This window comes from Penaeus chinensis, chromosome 41 (genome assembly GCF_019202785.1).
Source record: "Penaeus chinensis breed Huanghai No. 1 chromosome 41, ASM1920278v2, whole genome shotgun sequence".
NCBI lineage: Eukaryota > Metazoa > Arthropoda > Malacostraca > Decapoda > Penaeidae > Penaeus > Penaeus chinensis.
Genome location: NC_061859.1, coordinates 18,803,881 through 18,824,761, shown reverse-complemented (window position 1 = coordinate 18,824,761; position 20,881 = coordinate 18,803,881). Strand labels below are relative to the sequence as shown.

General features: G+C 50.1%; 1 protein-coding gene across 1 annotated transcript in view; it reads right to left on the bottom strand.

Annotated features, from left to right (window-relative positions):
• Window positions 1-20,644, bottom strand: part of LOC125047663 (G1/S-specific cyclin-D2-like) — a 41,791-nt gene extending 21,147 nt beyond the window's left edge. The window contains exons 1-3 of the mRNA XM_047645997.1: window positions 20,134-20,644; window positions 16,700-16,915; window positions 6,330-6,486 (exon numbers count right to left, since the gene is read on the bottom strand). Of these exons, the coding sequence (XP_047501953.1) occupies window positions 6,330-6,486; window positions 16,700-16,915; window positions 20,134-20,340 (580 nt within the window). The 5' untranslated portion in view covers window positions 20,341-20,644. The remainder of the gene's footprint in view (window positions 1-6,329; window positions 6,487-16,699; window positions 16,916-20,133) is intronic.
• Between the last annotated feature and the right edge of the window lie 237 nt (window positions 20,645-20,881).

The window sequence follows — 20,881 nt, the reverse complement described above, 5'->3', positions numbered from 1 at the left end:
GTTTATAGCCCGGCCGCACAATGCTGGACTAATTCCGAAATTTCGGCCATTTTCCTAGACTCCGGAGGACACGACCGCTCTCTATCAAAACTAACAAAAGGCCCGCGACCTCCTTCGGCAGTTGTCGCCCTTGCGGAGGCCCGCCCGAGGTACCAGATTCCCGCTCGCCTCGGCTTGACTGTGGACTCCAGGATTAGAAGTGTGGGGGCGTGTGGGGTTGTGGGCACAAAGGCGACGCGTGGCCATGCTATTTATAACTACAAAACCCACACCAGGTACAAGCAGGACTCGATGTCCCGACGAGTTATCAGGGCATCTGCCGTGTCCCGGGCATCGGGTGTCGTATCGGCGGTGAATCGGCTGCTGGATCTCGACCGATAAGCGCCGCGCCCCGCCGGGAGACACGCCGCTTGTTTGCCCGACGCCGATCGCGCAAGAAAGCGTCGTTTTGTCCGCGGCGATAAATCTGTCGATCGCATCGGACGTCAAGCCTTCTCGCGGCTGTGAGCTCCAGCTGTCTCATTACCTCGTCATCATTAACACCAGCACTCTCTGCCATCCGACTCATTTAAAAAGAAAAAGAAAAAATGGTGATAGGCGATTTATAACCGGAAACATCATTCCCCAAAATGGCACATGATCGTCAAAACACAATATCCACGCAGCTGCTTTCCTCCAAGATAAAAAGGAAGAAGCAACGCATCTCGACCGAATCCCAGATTCAAAACCGACCCGCATATCAACGTTATTCCTTTTCTTTATTATTTTTTCTCCTTTCTTTCTCATTCTTTCCGCTCCACTTGAATTTTTATTAAACTTCAAAACCGATTTTCTAAGTCCCTCCTGAGACCGCGCGACTCGAGTCCTCAGAAAGGGATTACCGACGTTATCCTACGAATGCATAGAGCCCAAGATGGTAAATCCCCCTTAAGTAGGATAAATCCGCGAGCAATATGATGACTGACCGTTCTAATCGCTCTGGATCGTATGTTAAGAAACCCAAGGCTGGTTGGTAGGTAATATGGGCATCAGAGCAAGAAAAAAGACTTGTAGCTATACATTTAAAACGTAAAAAAAGGTAAAATCATCCATCACCAAAACTGAAATCAGAGGAAAGAAAAAAATGAATGAAATAAGAAAGTCAGCTTAAATCGGGAATCACAGAAAAAGGAAAACGAGAGAAAGAAACACCAGGCTTATCCTTTCACTCGTACACCTCAAAACACATGTGCACCAAGAGAACACGCAGACACACCCGCGTACACAAATAGCCGACACACACACACGCGCGCACATGAAACCAGTTCGGCACATCGCCTGAGGCCGAGGTTCGAGTCCCACGTCACCTGGTTCGCGTGCGGGTAGCTCGGGGCGCCGCGCTATCAAGTCTTTGTACCCCGAGGACTCGCCTGAACGGACCAGTCATTAATTAAAGGGGAGTGTTATGATACGTAATTATGCTCCGAGTAAGGAGAAGGAGGAGGAGGAGGAGGAGGAAGGGGAAGAAGAGGAAGAAGGGGAGGAATAAGGGTATGACGAGAATAATAACAGATGCTGAGGGTGGCGATCGGGAGGAAGACGATGAAGATAGGTATTTACGAAAGCGTTGAAGTCACCATCTGCGACTCAGGAATGTCCTTAAAAAGAGGGAATTAAACTGTCCCTTTTTCTTCTTAGGTAAGCTGACCCCCCCTCCTCCGTGTCGTCAATCGCTCCGCAGGTCGTCCGTCACGGAGGAGTCGTCGGCCGCAGCTTCCTCCCGCGGCCACCTGAAGGGCGTCGCATGCTTAAGATAACAGGGATAGCTCTTTCGTAAGGTTGGTGTGCGTCGTGCGGTCTGGCGGGGGTGTCGGGCGCCATAAACCGAGGACTGTTTAAGGGAGACAATGACAGGAAGTCCCGGGCACAGGAATGAGCTTGAGTGAAACATTAACCTGTCTATGCGTTCTGTGTCTCTCCGGTCCTCCTCCTTTCTTCCTTCTCTCTTACTCCTTTCTCGCAGAAGAGAAAAGCCAAAAAGCCAACATTCAGAGGAGTGACACAGTCTTGGCCAACGAGTCGATTTATGAAAATGTCTTTTGGAAGAGAAAGAAGAAAATGTCCCGAGAGTTCCCGGCGGCCACGCGACCGCTGCCAACCCATCGGCCATCTGTGCTCCGTCGCGACTCCGCCATCGCCTTCTCCTTTAGCTTCGGGAAGACGTCGGTGCCTCACAGACGACAACCTCCTCCTCCTCCTCCTCCTCTTTGGGCCCCTTTTCTCATTTTTCTTTTGTAAGGTTATTATTCCTAAATCTCCCCCCGAGGGCTGGCTGGTTCGAGATCGATCAAGGTCGCCTTTTACCGACGGTTGAGACACACAGCAAAAGAAAACGAGATTTTCCCCCCCCCCGTTTCCTTGTTCAGACGGTATTAATTCTTGTCCTTGAAGGATCGCTTGCCAATGGCGGGCAAATCTTGACGGCACATGATTTAACTTCCCTTCTTTTCTTTTCTTTTCTTTCTTTTGAGAGGAGATTGAAGGCCGACATTAGGACTAAGGACAGGTGACCGAAAAACGAAATGAGAAAAAATAAAAATAACGAAGAAAAAATGATTTATTTGCGGTGCCCTAATTTCGCAACTGAAGAGACTCCAGCAGACTCTTGTGAGGTTGTAAATGCGTTCATTCATTTGCAAAATCGTGCAAAAAGTCTTATGGCCGAGTGAACACTGGAGGAACTTTTTGCCCCCACAAGTAGAGGGGTGTTTTTGCTGGTTGCTGGAGCCCCTGGGTGGGTGGGGCGAAGGGGGGAGGGGTGGGGAGGGGAGGGAAAGAAGGGACACTGAGTTTAGTATTCTTTAGGAGGGACCTGCGTAGTCTCTCCCTCTTTCATTCTTCTCTTTCTCTCGCTTTCTCTCTCTCTCTCGCTCTCTCTCTTTCTTTCTTTCTTTCTTTCTTTCTTTCTTTCTTTCTCTCTTTCTCTCTCTCTCTCTCTCTCTCTCTCTCTCTCTCTCTCTCTCTCTCTCTCTCTCTCTCTCTCTCTCTCTCTCTCTCTCTCTCTCTCTCTTCCATTTCTCTTTATTTCACCTCTCGCTCCCTTTCTCCCTCTCTCCCTCTTGCATGTACAATTGCCGTTCGAGTCGCGTCCCAAACAAATTGCTCGAGACATCAATTAGCATAAAATATGAGTCGATGCGCCTCTCCTCGGCCGCCCAATGTCTGGGGAGGGCCTCGCTAATAGCCATGTCGCCTGCCGGTTTTATGATTACTAATTTATATCGACTTTTAAAGTGATATCCATCAGGCGAGTTCTATAGGCCTAGGACGGGTTTCCGGAGGGGGTTAAGGGAGTCAATCATTCGCCTGTGTTGTGAACCAGCAATAAACTGCAATGAAAGGAGAGTCTGAGATGTGAATATAGCTCGTTTTGCATTTCTTTTGCGCGTCGGGGGGGACTCCTCTCATAATGGGTGTAACGGACGCGGGCATAGGCCCAACACCGCCATGTTTTGATGAGGAATCTTGACAATAGGCTCATGATGGTGGGGGGAGGGGAGAGAGGAGGGAAGGGAGGGGCAACCTAGGTGATGGCGAGTAACTTTCAGCGTTCCGAAAGTGAAGGAAGAGAGAGGGAGAGGAAGAGGGGAGAGAGAGAGAGAGAGAGAGAGAGAGAGAGAGAGAGAGAGAGAGAGAGAGAGAGAGAGAGAGAGAGAGAGAGAGAGAGAGAGAGAGGAAAAGAGAAGGGAAAGAAGAGAGAAACACTATATATAGCGTGTGGGTATGTTTGTCCAGACCAAACATCCGCTCATTACGCCCAAGTAACAATTTCATCTCCCGAAGTGAAGCTGCATGCCACAGGATGCTGTTGGGAGATATTCAGATGCTAATTATCGAAGGGAAGGGGGGAAGAGGGGGAGAGCTAAATAAACGATGACCCTTTGAAGAGCTGCAAGAAAGAGAAAGAGAGAGAAGGAAAAAAGAAAGGTGCACAAGAGGAGCATGGCTAAACGGAGCATAAAGAGCAAGGGTTGATAAAAAAGGAAAAGAGAGAGAGAGAGAGAAGAGGGAGAGGAAGGGGGCGACTGCACACCAAAGAGCTCTGGCATAAATAGACAGTAAAAACAAATGATAAAGAGTTAAAAGGGAGAAATAGGAGAGTCAAAAACGAACTGTAACTTCCGCGAAAAATACGATTTGGTCAAAGGGAAAGAAATGAGATCACGTCGCCTCTCCGGACGTTAAGACCCCCAAAAGAGACGCCAAAGAGGGAGGGAAAATATCAAAGGAAAGCCACTCAGACCGTCCACTCTTAAAGGCGAGATTTTCGTGAGGCCGAATCTCTGTTTACACACATAAGACGGCGGGTTAGTGTGAAAAAACGTTCCCACAGCTGTAGAAGGTTACTTTTCCTCCTTTTTTATATCGAGAAAAGCTGATCTTCCTTCCCCCTCGTCGCCCTTTCCTCCTTCCCGCTAAGACCTGCAGCCATGGCATCCTACGGGCATGACATCGCCTTCCTTATCCCTTATCCTCCCCCCCCCCCTCCTCTATCCTATCTCGCCTTCCCTCCAATCCCTCTTTCAATGTCAAGCTGAACAAATTACTTTTTAATGCGTTGCGGTATTTTATCCTGCATTTATTTGTAGACTGACGGTAAGGCACATATTTTTTTTCTAGCTTATCCTTCTCTCTCCTCCTTCTCCCTACGTGTAGCTAATGCAGAGAGATTGCGACCGCCGACACCAGGTGGCGAACGGGATTAAGGGGAAACTGCAGCGTACCAAAAGGGCCGAAAACAAAAACCAAACGGAGTCCAGCTGGGCCTATCCATGACGCGGAAGAAGCGCACTAACGACGCACAGAAGGCCCGCAAGATGTACAAACAGAGGGTAATGGGTGTACCGGCGCAGTGTAACAGTACACCCGCGGCCGCGCTGACAGACCCCGCACACTTCTGGAGTTCAGGTGTTCCAGCTCACAGCCGTCGTCACCCATCAATACCCCTGAATACACCATGAATTGGACTATACTGTGAGGGCACACAACCCACATCTGCCGGCGGGCATCTGACACTCGGGGCGTCGGAGGGTATGTTTCGGGTGCCCGCCCTAAAGGCAGCAACTCTTACACGAAATACTCGAGGCGACTGAATTTTATCGCATTGTGTAGGGAAGGTGGGGGGGGGGGGTCTCTTGTCATCGTGCAATCCACTGCGTTCAATAAGTGCATTTTGTTCCTTCTAAAATACACCAGCCGTCCGAACGGGTCTATGGGTCTCGGGTGAGTTTTGATAGGTCGTATTCACGTCCATCTGTTGGGCTGGGAGCGCGCTGATTGGCCGGCGGTGTGTGCCAGCTGGATGTTCCCGGCCGCTCATTGGTCCGTGGAACGCGCCAGGAGGAGGGTGCCTACACGTATGGAACTTTTATGCTGCGTATCGAACAGTATCACAACATTTAGAATATTACACTTTTATCTGAATTATACTTGTATCTAATCATAAAATGCGCTTTATTTCAACAGAAAAGAAAAAGAAAGGCGCTACTCGGGAGAGACAACACGAGGCAACCCGTAAAGACACATGTCGGATGCTGGCTGCTGATTGGTCGATCGATCGGGAGGGTCAGGGCAATTCGCTCGGGAGGCCGGTGTTGCGCGACTCCATGAATATTAATGCAACATCATTTAATCCTCTAACACAATTGTCATAATTAGCCCAGTTAAGGACCCATGTCTGATCTAGCAGATGGATGAATTAGAAACCCTTTTCCTCGAAACCAAGCGACTCCCAGGTTCCCGAGAAGTCGACGAGCAAAATTTCCGTGGATCGCGGCCACCTCACCCGTCCACAGTTGAAAGGGCCCACGTGCGCGGAGGGATTTTTTGGTTATAATGAGCATTGCCTAATAATATATCACCGGACAATAAAGTAGAGCCCGTGACAAAACACGCAGATAAGCTTCTAAATCCTGACAGCTGCTTGGTCCGCTTTGTCTATCAGCGGCTGGAGCAGCGCTGTTGACATAAAACAGTGGCTCATAAACACGATAACACCTACGCCATCCGTGATGATAACAGATAACACGAGAGCTGCTACATTGCTGTACTCCACGCGACCCGATTCTGTTGTGTGGTGGAATTATCGCGCCAAATATGGGAACTTTTAAAAGAATAAACTTATACGGACTTCGGGATGTGCTGTGTGACGAGCAAAACATTTTTTCTGACTTTAATAAGCAAGGAATCATAACAAAGTGATTCCCAACTATTAAGAAATGAACAGTACATTGCTCGTCTGGAACACCAGCACTTCCCGAGGCCGAGACGCAACTCCGTCCGTAGCTTACCGGTGGCGGCGAGGGCGACGAAGGTGGTGGCGTGTCTTCTGACGATGGGCTCCCGCGCTAGGACGGGCACCCGGTTCAGGAGGTGGTCCACGAAGTCCCCAGCCGTGACAGGAGATAGGTCCCAGCCAAGCTTGGACACCAGCAGGAGTTCCCAGCTCTGTTGGGCACAAAGGGAGAAGCCGGTTAGACGACGGAAGAATGGGCTGGCGTTGAAAAGAATATGTATTGACAGATATGTATGATTAAAGAGGGAATGTTGGCTTAGATTCCTTCCGCTGGACTTCCCCGCATGCATGAATCAGGATACATGCAAAAACACGCACACCGACATACACACACATGAACGCATCAATTTGTCATTTCTTTCATTCAAAGGGCGGCGACAGACACCCGTCAGTCTGCACCCTGTTCATGACTGTTAGCTCTAAATCGCCGGCAAGAGATTTACACAAGCACGAGCAAGCCTTGTGCCTGGCCAGGAGGCGATGCCCTAGGCCTAACCTCAACGCAGGCCGAGGCAGCACAAGAGCCGCCCTCTGTAGGCAGACGGCGGAGGAGGGCCGGCAGGAGACCACCACCTGCGCGCGGCACCAAGAACCACAATCACCTCCGGATGGGTTATGATTATGCGCGGCGCAGGTAGTAATTTTGCCGTTTACCAAAATAAAGGAGCTGAAAGGAGGGAGGCCGAGGAGATAGAGAGAGAAAAAAAGAGAGAGAGAGAAGAGAGAAAAGAGGAGAGAGAGGGGAGAGAGGAGAGAGCGAAAGGGGAAAGCGGAGAGGAAGGACTGACGTGTGCGAGACGAGTTCGTATTACACAACAACAACATGGAACTCGCAGGTTCCTCAATGCCTGGCAAACACACGAGAGAGGCTTATGAAAAGTAAACACGTCGAGAGCAGTGGGCCACGGCTGAAGCAAGGCCCTTCAAGCCCCTCCTTGTTCTCTCTGCAGCAGAAAAAGAAAGAGAAAAGGAAAGAACGAGGAAGAAACATTCTGATGAAGAAGAGGATAGGCACAGAGACACGCAAGACCTACAAACGTAATTTTGACGTTGATGACTCCAGGACAGGCGGCGAAACAGAAGGGCGGAAGACATGGTTTCCCCCGAATACGCTGCCTGCGCCGAGACAATAGCGCGTAAGTGCGCAGCGCCTGGTATTTGGACGGCGCAAAGGTCCATTACCGGATGGGTAAATGTTACGCGAGGGAATCTATAGTAGGGCAAGGCAGTGCATTGATGGCAGGCCCCTCCACCGCACAGGATGAGGGTCACCCTCTGTTTGTCTCTGCTTTCGCTTTCTCTCTTTTTCTCTTTCTTTCTCTCTCTTTATATTTCTCTCTCTCTCTCTCTCTCTCTCTCTCTCTCTCTCTCTCTCTCTCTCTCTCTCTCTCTCTCTCTCTCTCTCTCTCTCTCTCTCTCTCTCTCTCTCTCTCTCACCCTCCTTCCTGCCCAAAAGAATAATTAAGCGATCCCTCGCAATCAACAGGTAAGCCTCCCTCCTTGTTCTCACGAGCCTCAGGAAATGCCTCCGCGCAGGCCGCCGCCCGCCCTGTGACGAGAGCCAGACCCCGTCATGAGCCCTCCGGCAGAAGGGAAGGACCCAGACGACCGGCCAAACGGCGCCTTCGCAACACAAAAACGACGGCCGACAACAAAGCGCTGAAGACATTGGGCACAGACAAAAAAATGGATGTTTTCTAAAATAAAGCCCAAAATACGGCACATGTGATGGTGAAAAGGCAGACGAACGGCGGAGACGGAACCTTCAAGTCTTGCATCATCTTTAGGTTCATCCTTCGCACCGCTCTCCCCCTCCCCCTCCCCCCCCCCCCCTTCCATTCCCCGCCTTCCCACTCCTCTCCACCTCCCTCTCCTCCCCATATCTCTCGTCATTCCGTTCCTGTTCATCATGCCCATACGTGTTATTTGCCAATTAATTATATGTGCATTCCTTTCATTAGCGATCAGATATTCGACCTGTCATCGCGCATGTGAAAACCAACCAACAGACACACGTAGAACTTAAACCCCCCAACGTGCCATCCATTCAAATCGAGGCCAAAGTGGACGTTGGCCAAACAAATTTATAGCGACTTAGGTGTCCGAATTACCCCCTTCCCTCCCCCCCGGCCCCTCCCCTCCCAGAGCGAGTAATCAAATAAGAACAGGTATCGCGACACATGTGAAAGGTTCGTAGCCCAGGTATCCAGACACATGTGAAAATCAAACATGAGGCGATGCGGCCACCGTGCGACACCCGCGCTGTTTGTCGCTCTCATGACCCCCTCCCCCTTCCCTCCCCTTGTTCCCCTCCCCTTCCCCTCCCCTCCCTCCACTTCCCCCTCCCCCCGCCCACCCACAACTGCCGTCGCGACCACACTTGTTGATGCTTTTATCTGTTGCTGTGGGGGCTCAGGCTCGTTAATGAATAATAAGCTGGCCAACGAGACGATGGTTGGCGACGGCGACCTGACGAGATCTCTTTCCCTTCCTCCGCCTGGCCTCTTTTCTCACTTTGTCTCCTCCTCCCACTTTATTTCCACGCGTGCCCGCCGAAGGAGAACTTTCATAAGAAAAAATAAGAAAAGGGGTTTATCGACATGAGTCCCTCTTCAAACGTGATCGGTTTATGCCATCAAGTCCTGCCCGAGAGAAGGCCTTTGGATAACCACGATTCACACCGTACAAACAGCGGCAGATTTAAACTCCGCTAAGAGGATTACTGTATTCAATTTATGTTCGGCCTCGCCACTTCATCAAGGCACTCCCGCGCCTCCGTCGAATGTCCTTAGCATCCTTTTTCTCAGCGGGTTATGTCCTTCGCCGACCATGAACAGGATTTAGGGATCATGTTGAGTTTGCCATTAATGCTCCACGGACTTCTGATTGTGGCGCGTCAAGACCATCCCGAGCGCTACTTGGCCGACGTCTCCGAATTCCTTTCGTCGACCGAAGAAAGAGCTACTATGATACTTAATAGTCTAATGTTCGACATATAGCATCTTCTTTTTCGTGTCATTTCCTAAATATCAATGTACTCCTTAACCCATTCACCCGGGAATCCTTAAAAAGCCCATCGGCAAAAGCCTACGAAACAACCGTAAAATTGGCCAACCCGCGATCCGTTCCAGGAATCCGGACGACGGGGCACCCAAGGCGATGCTCCATTGTTTGGGCAAGATGGCGGCCGTCTTTGAAGTGCGGAGGCAGCCGTCTGCGCGTGATTGGGTCGCGGCGGGAGGCTCCGTGATGGTAAACATTACTCAAAGGATGCACTAGGAGGTCGAGATGACGGACAACAAAGGGACTGAGTAGTTACGGAGAGCGACTAAAGGGTTTATTGAATGCCACTACCTGGGAAAGCGAGCTCGGGGGTGGTTTTCTCAATCGATTACCATTCCTTTAATGAGGAGATAAGAGCGCCGATAAATTATAAAAACAAGATGATTCGATCCTCTCATTACCGAAACACCACCTTCGAATCACAACAACCTCGCGGGATATAAAGTACCCGACGCAAGAATCCCTTTCTCTAGGACTCCCTATCCGACAGCCTCCTCGCCGACAGCCCGGTGAGTCAGACAGCCTGGGAACAGAGTAGCTAGGGTCCTATCGCCTCATTTGACGCTCCGCTGCCCTTCCCACGCAATCCGACTCTCGGGCTAAATAGGGCAGGGGCGGGCACGGGGGAGGGGCAGGAGGCACTGTGGGTATCGGGCCCGTGGTGTCCATTTTATTGTGCCCCTTATAGTGCCACTTGGAGAAGGGGGGCTGGGGGAGGGGAGGGGGCATGAGGGTGTGGAAGCCCATTATTCCATTGAAGGTTCGTCGTAAAGTTAAACAGAGGATTTGGTTAAACTGAGAGAGGGAAATTCTAAAACATTAAAATGAGGTATTCTAATAAAAAAAATCATGACATCATTAACTCCACATCTTTTAAATAACTTATTTGAATATATATATTTATATGTATAAAAAGACTAATGTGTACGTCTGCCATTAGCGGTTTGTGTCTGAAGGGAAATCATCTGCAAAGTTCTGGCGCCATTAATTACGATCTGCGCGAAAACTCCAGCTAAACCAGTTTGGCCCAAAATGACTCATGCTGCATGTGCAATAGAGCAACACACATCAGCAATTGCAGAATGAAAAAATAGGGAGAAATCTATTAGTCATATTTACCCGTCATATATCTGCAATGTCATCCTCGTCTCGCCATAAAAAAAAATAATTATTAAGGATTACACATCTATTTCGAACATTCAACCTTTCCCATAAATAACATAAACAAAACGTTACCCATTTTTTTTTAAACTGAAATTCTCCCAATGAATTCTCGCCACGTGGTCTGAGGTAAACATGGCAGGCGCTTCCCCTCACTGTCCCTCCCCCCCACACACCTTCCCCTCACCGTCCCTACCCCTCACTCATTCGAGACTCTCCAAACATATGAGTGTCGCCTTGTGTACATTCCCGGTCAAGATCGATCTATTTCAGGGTCAGGTAGTTGAGGAAACAGACGGGTTGCGTTACAGTGATTTGGTGACACATGCTTATCTTCCCCCTCTCCCCCCCTCCCCCTTCCCCCCTTGTGGTCGGTAATGAAGGGGGTGACTGATACGGATGCAGGGGGGGGCGGGGGGAAGGGAGGGGGAGGGGAAGGGAGGGGGAGGGGAAGTGAAAAGAAGTAGAGAAAAGAGAATAGAGAGGTGAGAAGAAAGAGATAAGAGAAGAGAATGGGAGTAGGAGTGGGAATAAAAGTCGGAAGGAAGGGGAGGAGGGGGAAACAGATAAATACCAGACGTGAGAGAACGCAAGAACAAAACATATCACCCCCGAAGCACACGGTATGGATAACAAAGAAAGGTTGAAAAGAAGAGAGGAGAGAAGAGACAGACAGAAATCAAGTCTAATTATCATCTAATTACCCCCCCCCCCCCTCCCGTTAAAACAATCGAAGAAATACAGACAAAAGAACTATCGTCCCTTTCCTAATTACGGCTTTTCTCTCTCCTCCCTATCTTCCACCCTTCCTCCTTTCCACCCTTCCACCCTTCTCTCCGTTTATCCATCCCATTCCATTCCGTTCATTGAGATGGGAAGGGTGGAAGAGGGAGGGAGAGGAAAGTGGAGGGCAAGGGAGGGGGGAAGGGAGGGAGGGAGGGAGAGGCAGCAGAGACGGAGGGATGGAGGGAGGGAGGGAGAGGCAGCAGAGACGGAGGGAGGGAGGGAGGGAGGGAGGGAGAGACAACGCTGACCCCCCCCCCCCCCATTGTCAACCCACACGTTTCCCACATTCCTGTCCATTATAGTGGCATCAGACACTCCTGAAGGGATGAACTCTCACTGACATTAGCGTGATGGATGTCTCTCCTCTTTACTTTCCCCCCGTTTTCTTTTCTCTTCTTTTCTTTTTTTCCTTTTATCTCAGTTTTCTTCTTCGCCTCTTTTTGTCGTGCGATTATTTTTCTCTACGGTTGTCGTTTTTTCCTTCTCTCTTTCTTCTTCCCTTCCTTCTTTATTCTTCCCACTTCGTCTTCTTGTGCTTCTCTTCCCTTTTCATGCTTCTCTATTTCCTTCCTTTCTCTCCTTCTCTAATTGTCCTCCTCCATTTATCCTCCTTCGCCAGAGACCTTGAAGAAGAGCTAATTAGCAATCATTAAACGACCCGAGAGCCAATAAATGAGCAACTTCCGGTCATGTGGCGTTCCCTCAGGTGACACGATGACGCAATCGCCACGGCAACGGCGACCCCCCCCCCCCCCCTTTCCCCCATTCGATTCGGTCACGTGATCATCGAGTGGAAATTTTCTCAAAGTTCCAATTTATTCCTCCCCCCCCCCCCCCCTTAGACGAACACAGCGCATCCCTTCCCCCCCACCCCCCCACGCGATGCTCCGACGTGGGTGGGTTGCTGGGCATGGGCCGTGTGTGGGCAGGCGTGAACATGGCTGGGTATTGGGCATGGGCATACTCCCTCGGGGATTCGGGCCTTTATCTGGGTACTGTGTCCTCGGCAGCGTCTTAGGGCTTTCTCACGGACGCCTTTTGTGGGAAACACGTTCCTAGGAGGATGGTGTGTCCGTGAGCGTGAAAGTACGGAGGTATTGTATTTACGGAGGAAGAGGAGGGAGGAGGGAGGAGGGAGGAGGGAAGAGGAGGGAGGAGGGAAGAGGAGGGAGGAGGGAGGAGGGAAGAGGAGGGAGGAGGGAAGAGGAGGGAGGAGGGAGGAGGGAAGAGGTAGAAGAGAAGGAGAATGAAGAGTTGAAGGAGGGAGGAGGGAAGAGGGAGGAAGAGGAGTTGGAGGAGGAGGAGGTGAAAGGGGCAGAAGGAAATTGAATAGATAAGAGAAGGAAGTCGAGAAAAGGAAGAAAACTGATAAGAATAATAAATAAATAGGAATCAAAGGACACTGAACTAGTGAGAAGGAAAAACCAAAGCAGATGAACAAGAGGAAAAGTGAGAGAACGAGAGAGGAAGGAAGCAGAAACAGACTCGAGAAGTAGCGGCTGGCCTGTGTAAATCTCTCGTCGAGCAGAGGTCTCCGGGGTGCGCGTGTGAGGCGACGTCCGCGGAAAGTTATAGGCGCGGCCGACACTTGTGGGCGTAGGGAGGTTAGAGGCGGGGCTTGGGCGGGCAAGGGGGGGTGGGGAAGGGTGTTGTGTTGTGTGGGCGCCGGAAATCACTAGTGTCAGTTACGGCTGGCAGTTAAGACATTCTCTCGCCCAGTGCCATCCTAAGGGGCATCTCCGTCCGTCTCAGTGGCACATGTTTTCAAGATTTTACGCTCTTGCGTTTCCGGGCCCTGGCGAGCGAGTTTTGTTCTCCTTCGGTCTCCGTGGCCAGCGTGTCTTCCGAGCCACGAAAAGGTTACGTGATACGCGGCTCGTCAATTCCTGGCCTCCTCCTTCCCGCGCAAAAGCATTTCCCTTCCCTCCTGCGTGACACCGAAGCAAGATTCCCCGATGCCCTTGGCTCGAGTATCCATCGGCGGACTCGCCCTTGGTCCTCCGCCGATGCCAGGGTCTGGGAACAGAGGGGAGGGGGTTGGGGGGAGGAATACGGGGTGGCTTGTCTTATTTCTTACATGACAGACGAGGTGTCTTTCGTTACGCTTCTGCCGGCGAGAAGCATGTGGAATCCGATCCCTCTGTTTAAAAGCTGGTAAGTTGGTAACGATGCTTAGCGCGTCATACGAGACCTGAGTATTTCCTAGTTTCACAAAGGAGACGGGGAAACAAGTGGATGGAAAAATGTCTTGTGAGAATCGGGCGTTCCTCTGAAGAGGGGGAAACGATAGCGGCGTAACGGACTCGAAACTTTCTGTTAATTCAAAATTCGAAAAGGCTGTGTCCTTCCCGCGCGCGCGACGTGAGCCAACCACTGTCCTCTCAAACAACAATGACCAACTCGCATTAGGTAAATGATATCGATAATGATCGGAGGCCTATCGAGGGGTAAACTAATAAAGTAATTAAGAGCGAATCTTTGAGCGGGCGCAAGCATAATGATCCTTAGGCCAGGTGTGGAGCGCGCCGGCCGCCCCTTGTCAGATCGGCTTATCATTAATCAATCCCGCCGCCCGATGCAGAGTTATTTCGCGGGCGCGCGCGCACATACTCCAACAACTGGCATTGTTGTACACCCTTCCGATCGATAGCACAGGGGCCGCCGGGCCCACCCTTTGTAATTATCAAATTACAACAAACTACCAAACTTGTTTTGACATTCAAGGACTTCTAACCTCCAACGGATGGAAATTGCAGAAAGGGAGAAACTTCGCCATATTTAGCAAACATGCCAATCCGCCGCCGAGCCGAACAATGGCGGCGAGCGGCGGACAATAAGCCGCAGCAATTAGGAGCCGCGCACGTGCCTCAGCAACAGATCGCTGACTTCTGCGGTCCGATGCACGTGCTCGCGCCGACCGCATGCCTCCATCGCCCAGCGCAGAGGGGGAGGACCAACACGCGGCCTCCTGAAGGTGCAGGAAAGCCTCCCTTCTCCCTCCGGGCTTGTGGCTCCATTCCTGCGAGCCGCGAGGAGCCACGGCGCGCCGGAGAGTGAAAACAGCAGGCCCCTGAGGTCACAAATCCCTCACATCCGTTGGCGGAGTCGCGTCAAAATTAGGCCTGCGGTCACGCCACTCGGCCCTCGATCGTGGTAATTGTCAAAAGCAGATGCTAATTGATCCATCTTAATTGCCCTTCGGCGGCCATCGGCCATCGACCAGAAGCTACTGCTCCATCACAAACCCTTAAAATGGCAGTAGAAAAACAAACTGACAAACAACAAACAAATGCGAAAACTAAATCATGATCAGAGCGTAAAACTGCGAGAACCCAGAGCTGTGTGACATCCAAATACCCTTCCCTCTTTTTTTCTTTTTCCTGTCTCCTTTCTCCTTTCTCTCTCGCTCTTTCTCCCGTTGCTCGCTCTCCCTCCCCCAAAAGGTAACGCTTAAACTGCCATAAAGTAACCGATTTTACTGCCTGATAATATTGTTTTGCCCCTCCCCTAGGCCTCCATGAAAGTGCCGGCCGCGCAAAAAATGGCAGCCGTAGGCCTAGCAGCTTTTTTATTATTGTCACACTGGTGGGCTTGGAAAGTTTTTTTTTCACCCTTTCTGTCTTTATGGCCGACGAAGAAGGATCTTAATTCAAATGTTGCTAAGAACCGCCATCGCCAATTGGTTCTGGGTCAAAGAACTCCCCAGGGTGTGCGTGCGTGCGTGCGTGCGTGTGTGTGTGTGTGTGTGTGTGTGTGTGTGTGTGTGTGTGTGTGTGTGTGTGTGTGTGTGTGTGTGTGTGAGAGAGACAGGGAAAAGAAAACGAAACGCGAACGATCTCGTTTCTAAGTAACACGTAAGGGCGATAACGTATCATTAAGTGAGGAACACCCCTGATGAGGGTGTCGGGTGCCATATGACACCCTCGCCGCTCCCCCCTGTTCATCACTTGCTATATTTACGCCTCCCCCTTCTACGCAGGGGTCACTGTCCCAACCCCTTTAACCCCCCCCCCCCCTCCCTGGTCACGGGCGGTTCCACTCTTAGGTCAAAGCAAACCATACACCGCGGCCTCGCAAAACCACTTTCCAGCCGCATCGTAGACCTAGGAATTTATAATCGAAAGTAAAAAAAAGAAAGAAAATAAAAACCCCTTTTGCTTTCGTTCAATGGAGGTGTAGGAAGAAATATCATTATGTTTTACAGAGAGCTGGCCTTTATTTTTTCTTCCTTTTTGAGAATTTACGCTTCAATCCTGTTCCCATGAGGATCGTCCGGGATAAAGCGGGTTTGAGAGCATTCAACGCCCCGGGAACACGACACGTTGTTTTTGATTGACAGTTCTCTCTCCACCTCCTTCCTCTCGCCCCGCCACCTCATCTTGCTTCCAAATGACATGTGTCACGTCGTCATCGCCTCGTGTTACTAACACAATCGCTGGGCGAGTCACACACACACACACACACACACACACACACACACACACACACACACACACACACACACATAAAGAGACAGAGACAGAGAGGGGGAGAGGGAGAGAGAGAGAGAGAGAGAGAGAGAGAGAGAGAGAGAGAGAGAGAGAGAGAGAGAGAGAGAGAGAGAGAGAGAGAGAGAGAATGTTAAGTGAAGTGAAGAGGATTTCCTAAGGATTTTTGACATAAAATAACAAACAGAAAAGAGACAGATGAACACGATGAAAGGGAAATGTTAAACGAGATTCCGAGTCATTTATCGAAGCGATCTTCTTTTTTCTCTCTTTTCTTAATGAGAAAGAGCGAGTGAAAGAAGACACGAAAAAAATGACACTCAGACTTTAGAATAACAAACCGAAAAAGTCAAAGTCAAGAATGAGTAGAGAGACAAGGAAAAAAAAAAGTAGGAGGGAGAAGTCGAAAAAAATATGTAGTATGGTTAAGCTCCTTTCCCGAAATCTCGCACCAAGTTCCCAGGGCAGGATCTTCGCATAGGCCTATCTCCCCTATCTCCCCCCCTTCCCCCTGCCCCTTCACTCCGCCTCCCCCTACTCCTCTTCTTCTTCCTCCTCCTCCTCCTCCTCCTTCTGCAGGTTGTAAGCCAGGCTGTTTAGACAAACCGGGTCGAATTGGAGCGCCTTGGCTGAGTTACGAAGCGAGGAGAGCGGAAGAGGAAGAGGCCGAGAGAAGCGTTTAAGAGTTTGTCACCCGCGCGCCCAAATTTTGATGGATCGTTGCGTGCAGTCCAACCGCCGTCCCGCCTCAGGTGATGGAGGATGAAAGTAGGACGCGAAAACTTATGATAAAAATATATATGAAAAAAAGGAATAGGAGAACGTTAAGAGGAAGAGAGAAAGCAATAATAACGAAAGCCCGACGTACCTTGATCTCCTGAACGCCGACGGAGTAGTCAGTGTAGTAGGCGAGGAGCTCGATGGACAGAGGGCGGCACTGACGGAGTTTGGACGCCAGCAGGAGGCACACAGCGCCCAGGAGTTGGAGTTGCGTCCTCTGTACCACGCAAGCACACAGGAACCGGTCGAGGAAGTTGATCGCGACAGCAAAGACTTGGTCCTCGCATGCCTGTTCCTCGCACACCTGGAGGAGGAGGAGGAAGAAAGTTGAAAATGGAGGAAGGAAGCGACAGGGAAATCGAGATTTTACGCGACGTTAAACTTAATATCTTAATCCCCTGATATTAAACACAACATTACGTACGATATAAAACGAATAAATCCAATACGAACGACGAAGCGGAACTATTAATCCCACTTTCTACGCCGTTCCCAAGATGGCGGACGCGGGGGGGGGGACTTCTCAAATATGCATTCGGAAGTCTGTAAGTAATCTTCGGGTACAAGTAAACGGTCGGTGTACAGGGACCAGCCTACAGGGAAACGTTACAGCCGCAATTTAGGAGTCCTGTAACTGTAGCAGCGTACCCATGAGGACTAGATGTAGGGGGGGGGGGGGTCATAAAGTGATTATTCTCTCATCTAGGGGGAAGGGGAGCCTGATGTGTTTGGTTATTTTTACGAGCTTACTAGCATCGAGATGTGAAGATGCACGTGTTCAATATGCGCGGCCTGAGTTCGACTTTTTCTTAAAATTATGCAAAGAAATGTCCCAAAAGACATTTGGCACCATCTCGGGGCTCAAGGATTCCCATAGTTAGGGAGGCCACACGAAATCCTCTCGCTCCTACAGGACCTTCATAACGAACCCATCAGTACATCCTCCTTCAGTATGTCAGCGCTACCACCTCAACCCTATCCTCCCTCTTATAAAAAACGAGTTAATGCTAAATATCCGTTCCCATTAGCCCCTCTACAACGAAAGGTTCGCTGTAACGAGGCCCAACCCACGTGAAACCCTCCCCGCCTGGGCGTCCCTGTCATAGGCCTGGGACAGCGGTCACACATGCATCTCGCCGCGCACTCTCGCCCTTCTGTACGCGGATGGTAAGTGTCAAAACCGCAGAGTGCTTGCGGCCTGGGGATACGCCTCTCGATCCTCAAGCAGTGGCCGCAGCCTATAAGACGCGGCTGACCTAAATCTCTCGAGACCTTTAAAAAGTGGAAGTTTAAGGAGGTATTTTCTAGTTCCCGAGCATTCTAGTGGATTGGAATGCGTCTGTACGTCAAGAAGACGATCTTGAAGAGTAAAACAGGGGTTTTAGACGCCCGCGGATCAAGCAGATGAGGTCCTCCACCTGCATATTTCTAAGTGAGGCGGAAGAGATAGAGTCGCCCCTCTGACATCACTGTATAGGGAGATTGGAGGGCTGGAATATGCAAACTTGATATAAATTATTCAAAAAAAAGCTGATCAATATATCATATCTATTATGTTTGACTAAAGTAAAAGAACACGTTTTCTCCCGCATGGTGAAATACACAGACGATACAACTTAAGGAATCAAACGGTTCCTCCTCGAGTGTCGTTCGCAGAATTGTAGATTTTATAATTAGTTCCGCCCACGAAGTAAGTCCGGCCTCGCCTTTATCCCGGCAACAATCTCAGGCCTCCAACGGCTAGCTCGCGGAAACACGATCCTTTCACTGGACTGGTCAAAATGAATCCATAAAATTCAAACAGTTCCGTTTCTTTTAGCTACAGCGTGTTGTGGCCGCAGAAAGAGAAGGAAGCCCCGCATTGTGTGTAGGCCTGAAGTAATGCTAGGCCTAGGCGATGGCCGCGACTTTGACAAATATCGGTTCTGTCACGTGTATTGAGGAACAAGGAGGACCATGTTGGGAGGGAGAGGGGGTGGGGGAGGAACGAAAGTCCGGACTGCCGACGACGAGCTTCTGATTTCCTGCTGGACTCCTCAAAGACCTCAAAAATCTCAGATCCCCGACGCATTAACGTGATAAGCAACCGGCCACTGCTGCATTCTCGAAATAGCCCAAGTGGCTATCCTGCCCTCTGCCATGCCCTCGCCTAGACATGTAACCTAAATCAAACACGTCCTTAGCTTTATTACCAGCTCCCTGACCCGTAAACAAACCGACACAAAGCCCCAGCCGATTTCCATCCTGTCATTAACGCCCGAAATCCTTTATTCCTTTCAAAATCTCCTTAGCAGTCCCAACCAGCAAGAGCTGCAGGATGTGGTCAGGACAGTGGGTGGACAATTAATGTAGGTTGGACGGCCCGCTGTGCCCGCCTGCCTAGCTAAGATACGAGGACAGGCTAGTCTTCTCGTCGATAATTGCTACAAGGTCCCAAAGGCCATCTGGGAAGTCCTGAATATACACTTAGGCGAGGTCGGCTGCTGGGAGACCGTTTGTTACCTACAAGAGTCGGCGGAGAATGTGCTGGCTAGCCTGGCCCCTCCCTCCTACATTATGAGGCTCCCCGCAGGTTAAGGAACATGTTGATGGCTCGAAGACGTGGTTACTGTTGATGAGCAACATGGCCGGGGATGAATGTCCTGTTGTCCAGCCAGGGCGAACGCCTATGTGGTCGGGAAGCGCGTTAAGAATTTTTTTGAACATGTGGATTTAGTTAGGGCCATCTGAGCAAGGGGAGGGAACACATGGACACGGTCAAAGGACCTGCGGACACGCCGAGGGGACACGGCAGAGGGACACAGTGTGAGGCCCGTCTAGTGGCCGCGTGAGGGATGAAGTGTCACGTGTCAAGTTACAGGCATTTCCTCAACCTTGAAGGAGTTTCATCGTTATTCTTTTTCAAGTTAACCCAATCTCCCAATGACTGTAAACACGGAAAATCAATTAATCAGTCATACCGGCTATCTCCTTATTAAATTGATTCACAGAGCTGCCTTTAATATCACCCATAATCTAAGTCATGAAATCTTATCTTAACTTTGCAGTCATTTACAGACAGCTGGCTGGCGCCGAGACTCCACATTTTTGCTCATATCAGCTGAGAAAATCCGAGGTCATCTCGGCACCTTCTGATATTCTTGAGTTCTTAGGCCTACCCGCCCACCCATACTTGAACTTGGTTGTGCCTTCTGTCAATTAATCGTAAATCGATGTTAGTGTTAATCTCTGCGTAACCAAAACAACCATTTTTTAACGATGAGAGGTGGCAACAAGGATGGCGTTAAAGTGGTTTATCAAGACACATTATATTACTGTTACATAGCAATAGGTTAAGTAACTAATGCTTATACTAAGATAATTACATTTAAACTATTTTTTTTCTCGCGTGAACTCCCCAGTAGCAAGAGCAACACGTGGTTTGGACGCGAGTGGAAACGCGTTCGGTACCAAGACGCAACTCGGAAATTCCCTCGACCGTTTCAAATTCAAACTGTGCTATAAAAGTTCACTTATACTTACATCTAACATCCATCTGGTGACGACCTTCCGCATGTACGGCTGGATGTCACTCTGGATGTGTTTGAAGTAGTTCTGTGCCGGCATGGTGAAGGGCTGCAGCTGCAACAGGTTGGTCAACACGCGACTGTCGTGCAGTAACACGGGGTCTTGCAGCGCAATTGGTCCCTCTGAGCATGCAGGCACTTCAGCACAGTACAACTCCTCCATTTTCCTCCTTGCGTTGCGAGTGTCACTTAATCCAAGACTTGGGAGAGCAAAAGACTTGGTCGCGGAGCCGGAGTCAATGTCCAACTTCACAACATGTTATTTGCTCTCTCGGCAACAAAATAATCCAAATCCTCAACAAATGAACACTCCACTCTCTTCTCGATCAACCAAAGTCACCATTCACTAAATCCCTTTCCGACTGGCAGCACTGAGAAGTCTCACGTAATAATCCTTAGAAGTTAGCGGCTCAAGATTTCAGAGTCAAGTCACGATGCGCAGAGAGCGAGGGCTGTATATCCACTCTCCTCAGCTCCCACACACACACTGACCTCGCTGGGGACTCGGAGGGCGAAGGTCTGGTCCCGCAGCAGCTGTTTCTCGCCAGGGGAGAGAGAGACACGCTCCGGTTGCCAGTGCTGCGGATTTTTTCCTTCCTTTATTCTGTGTCCTATTTGCCGAAATTTATTATTGCTGTGGGGAAGTGTGAGGATTTTATTCTTTCGTTATTTACAGAGATGTTTAGATTGCGTGTTGTCAGTAA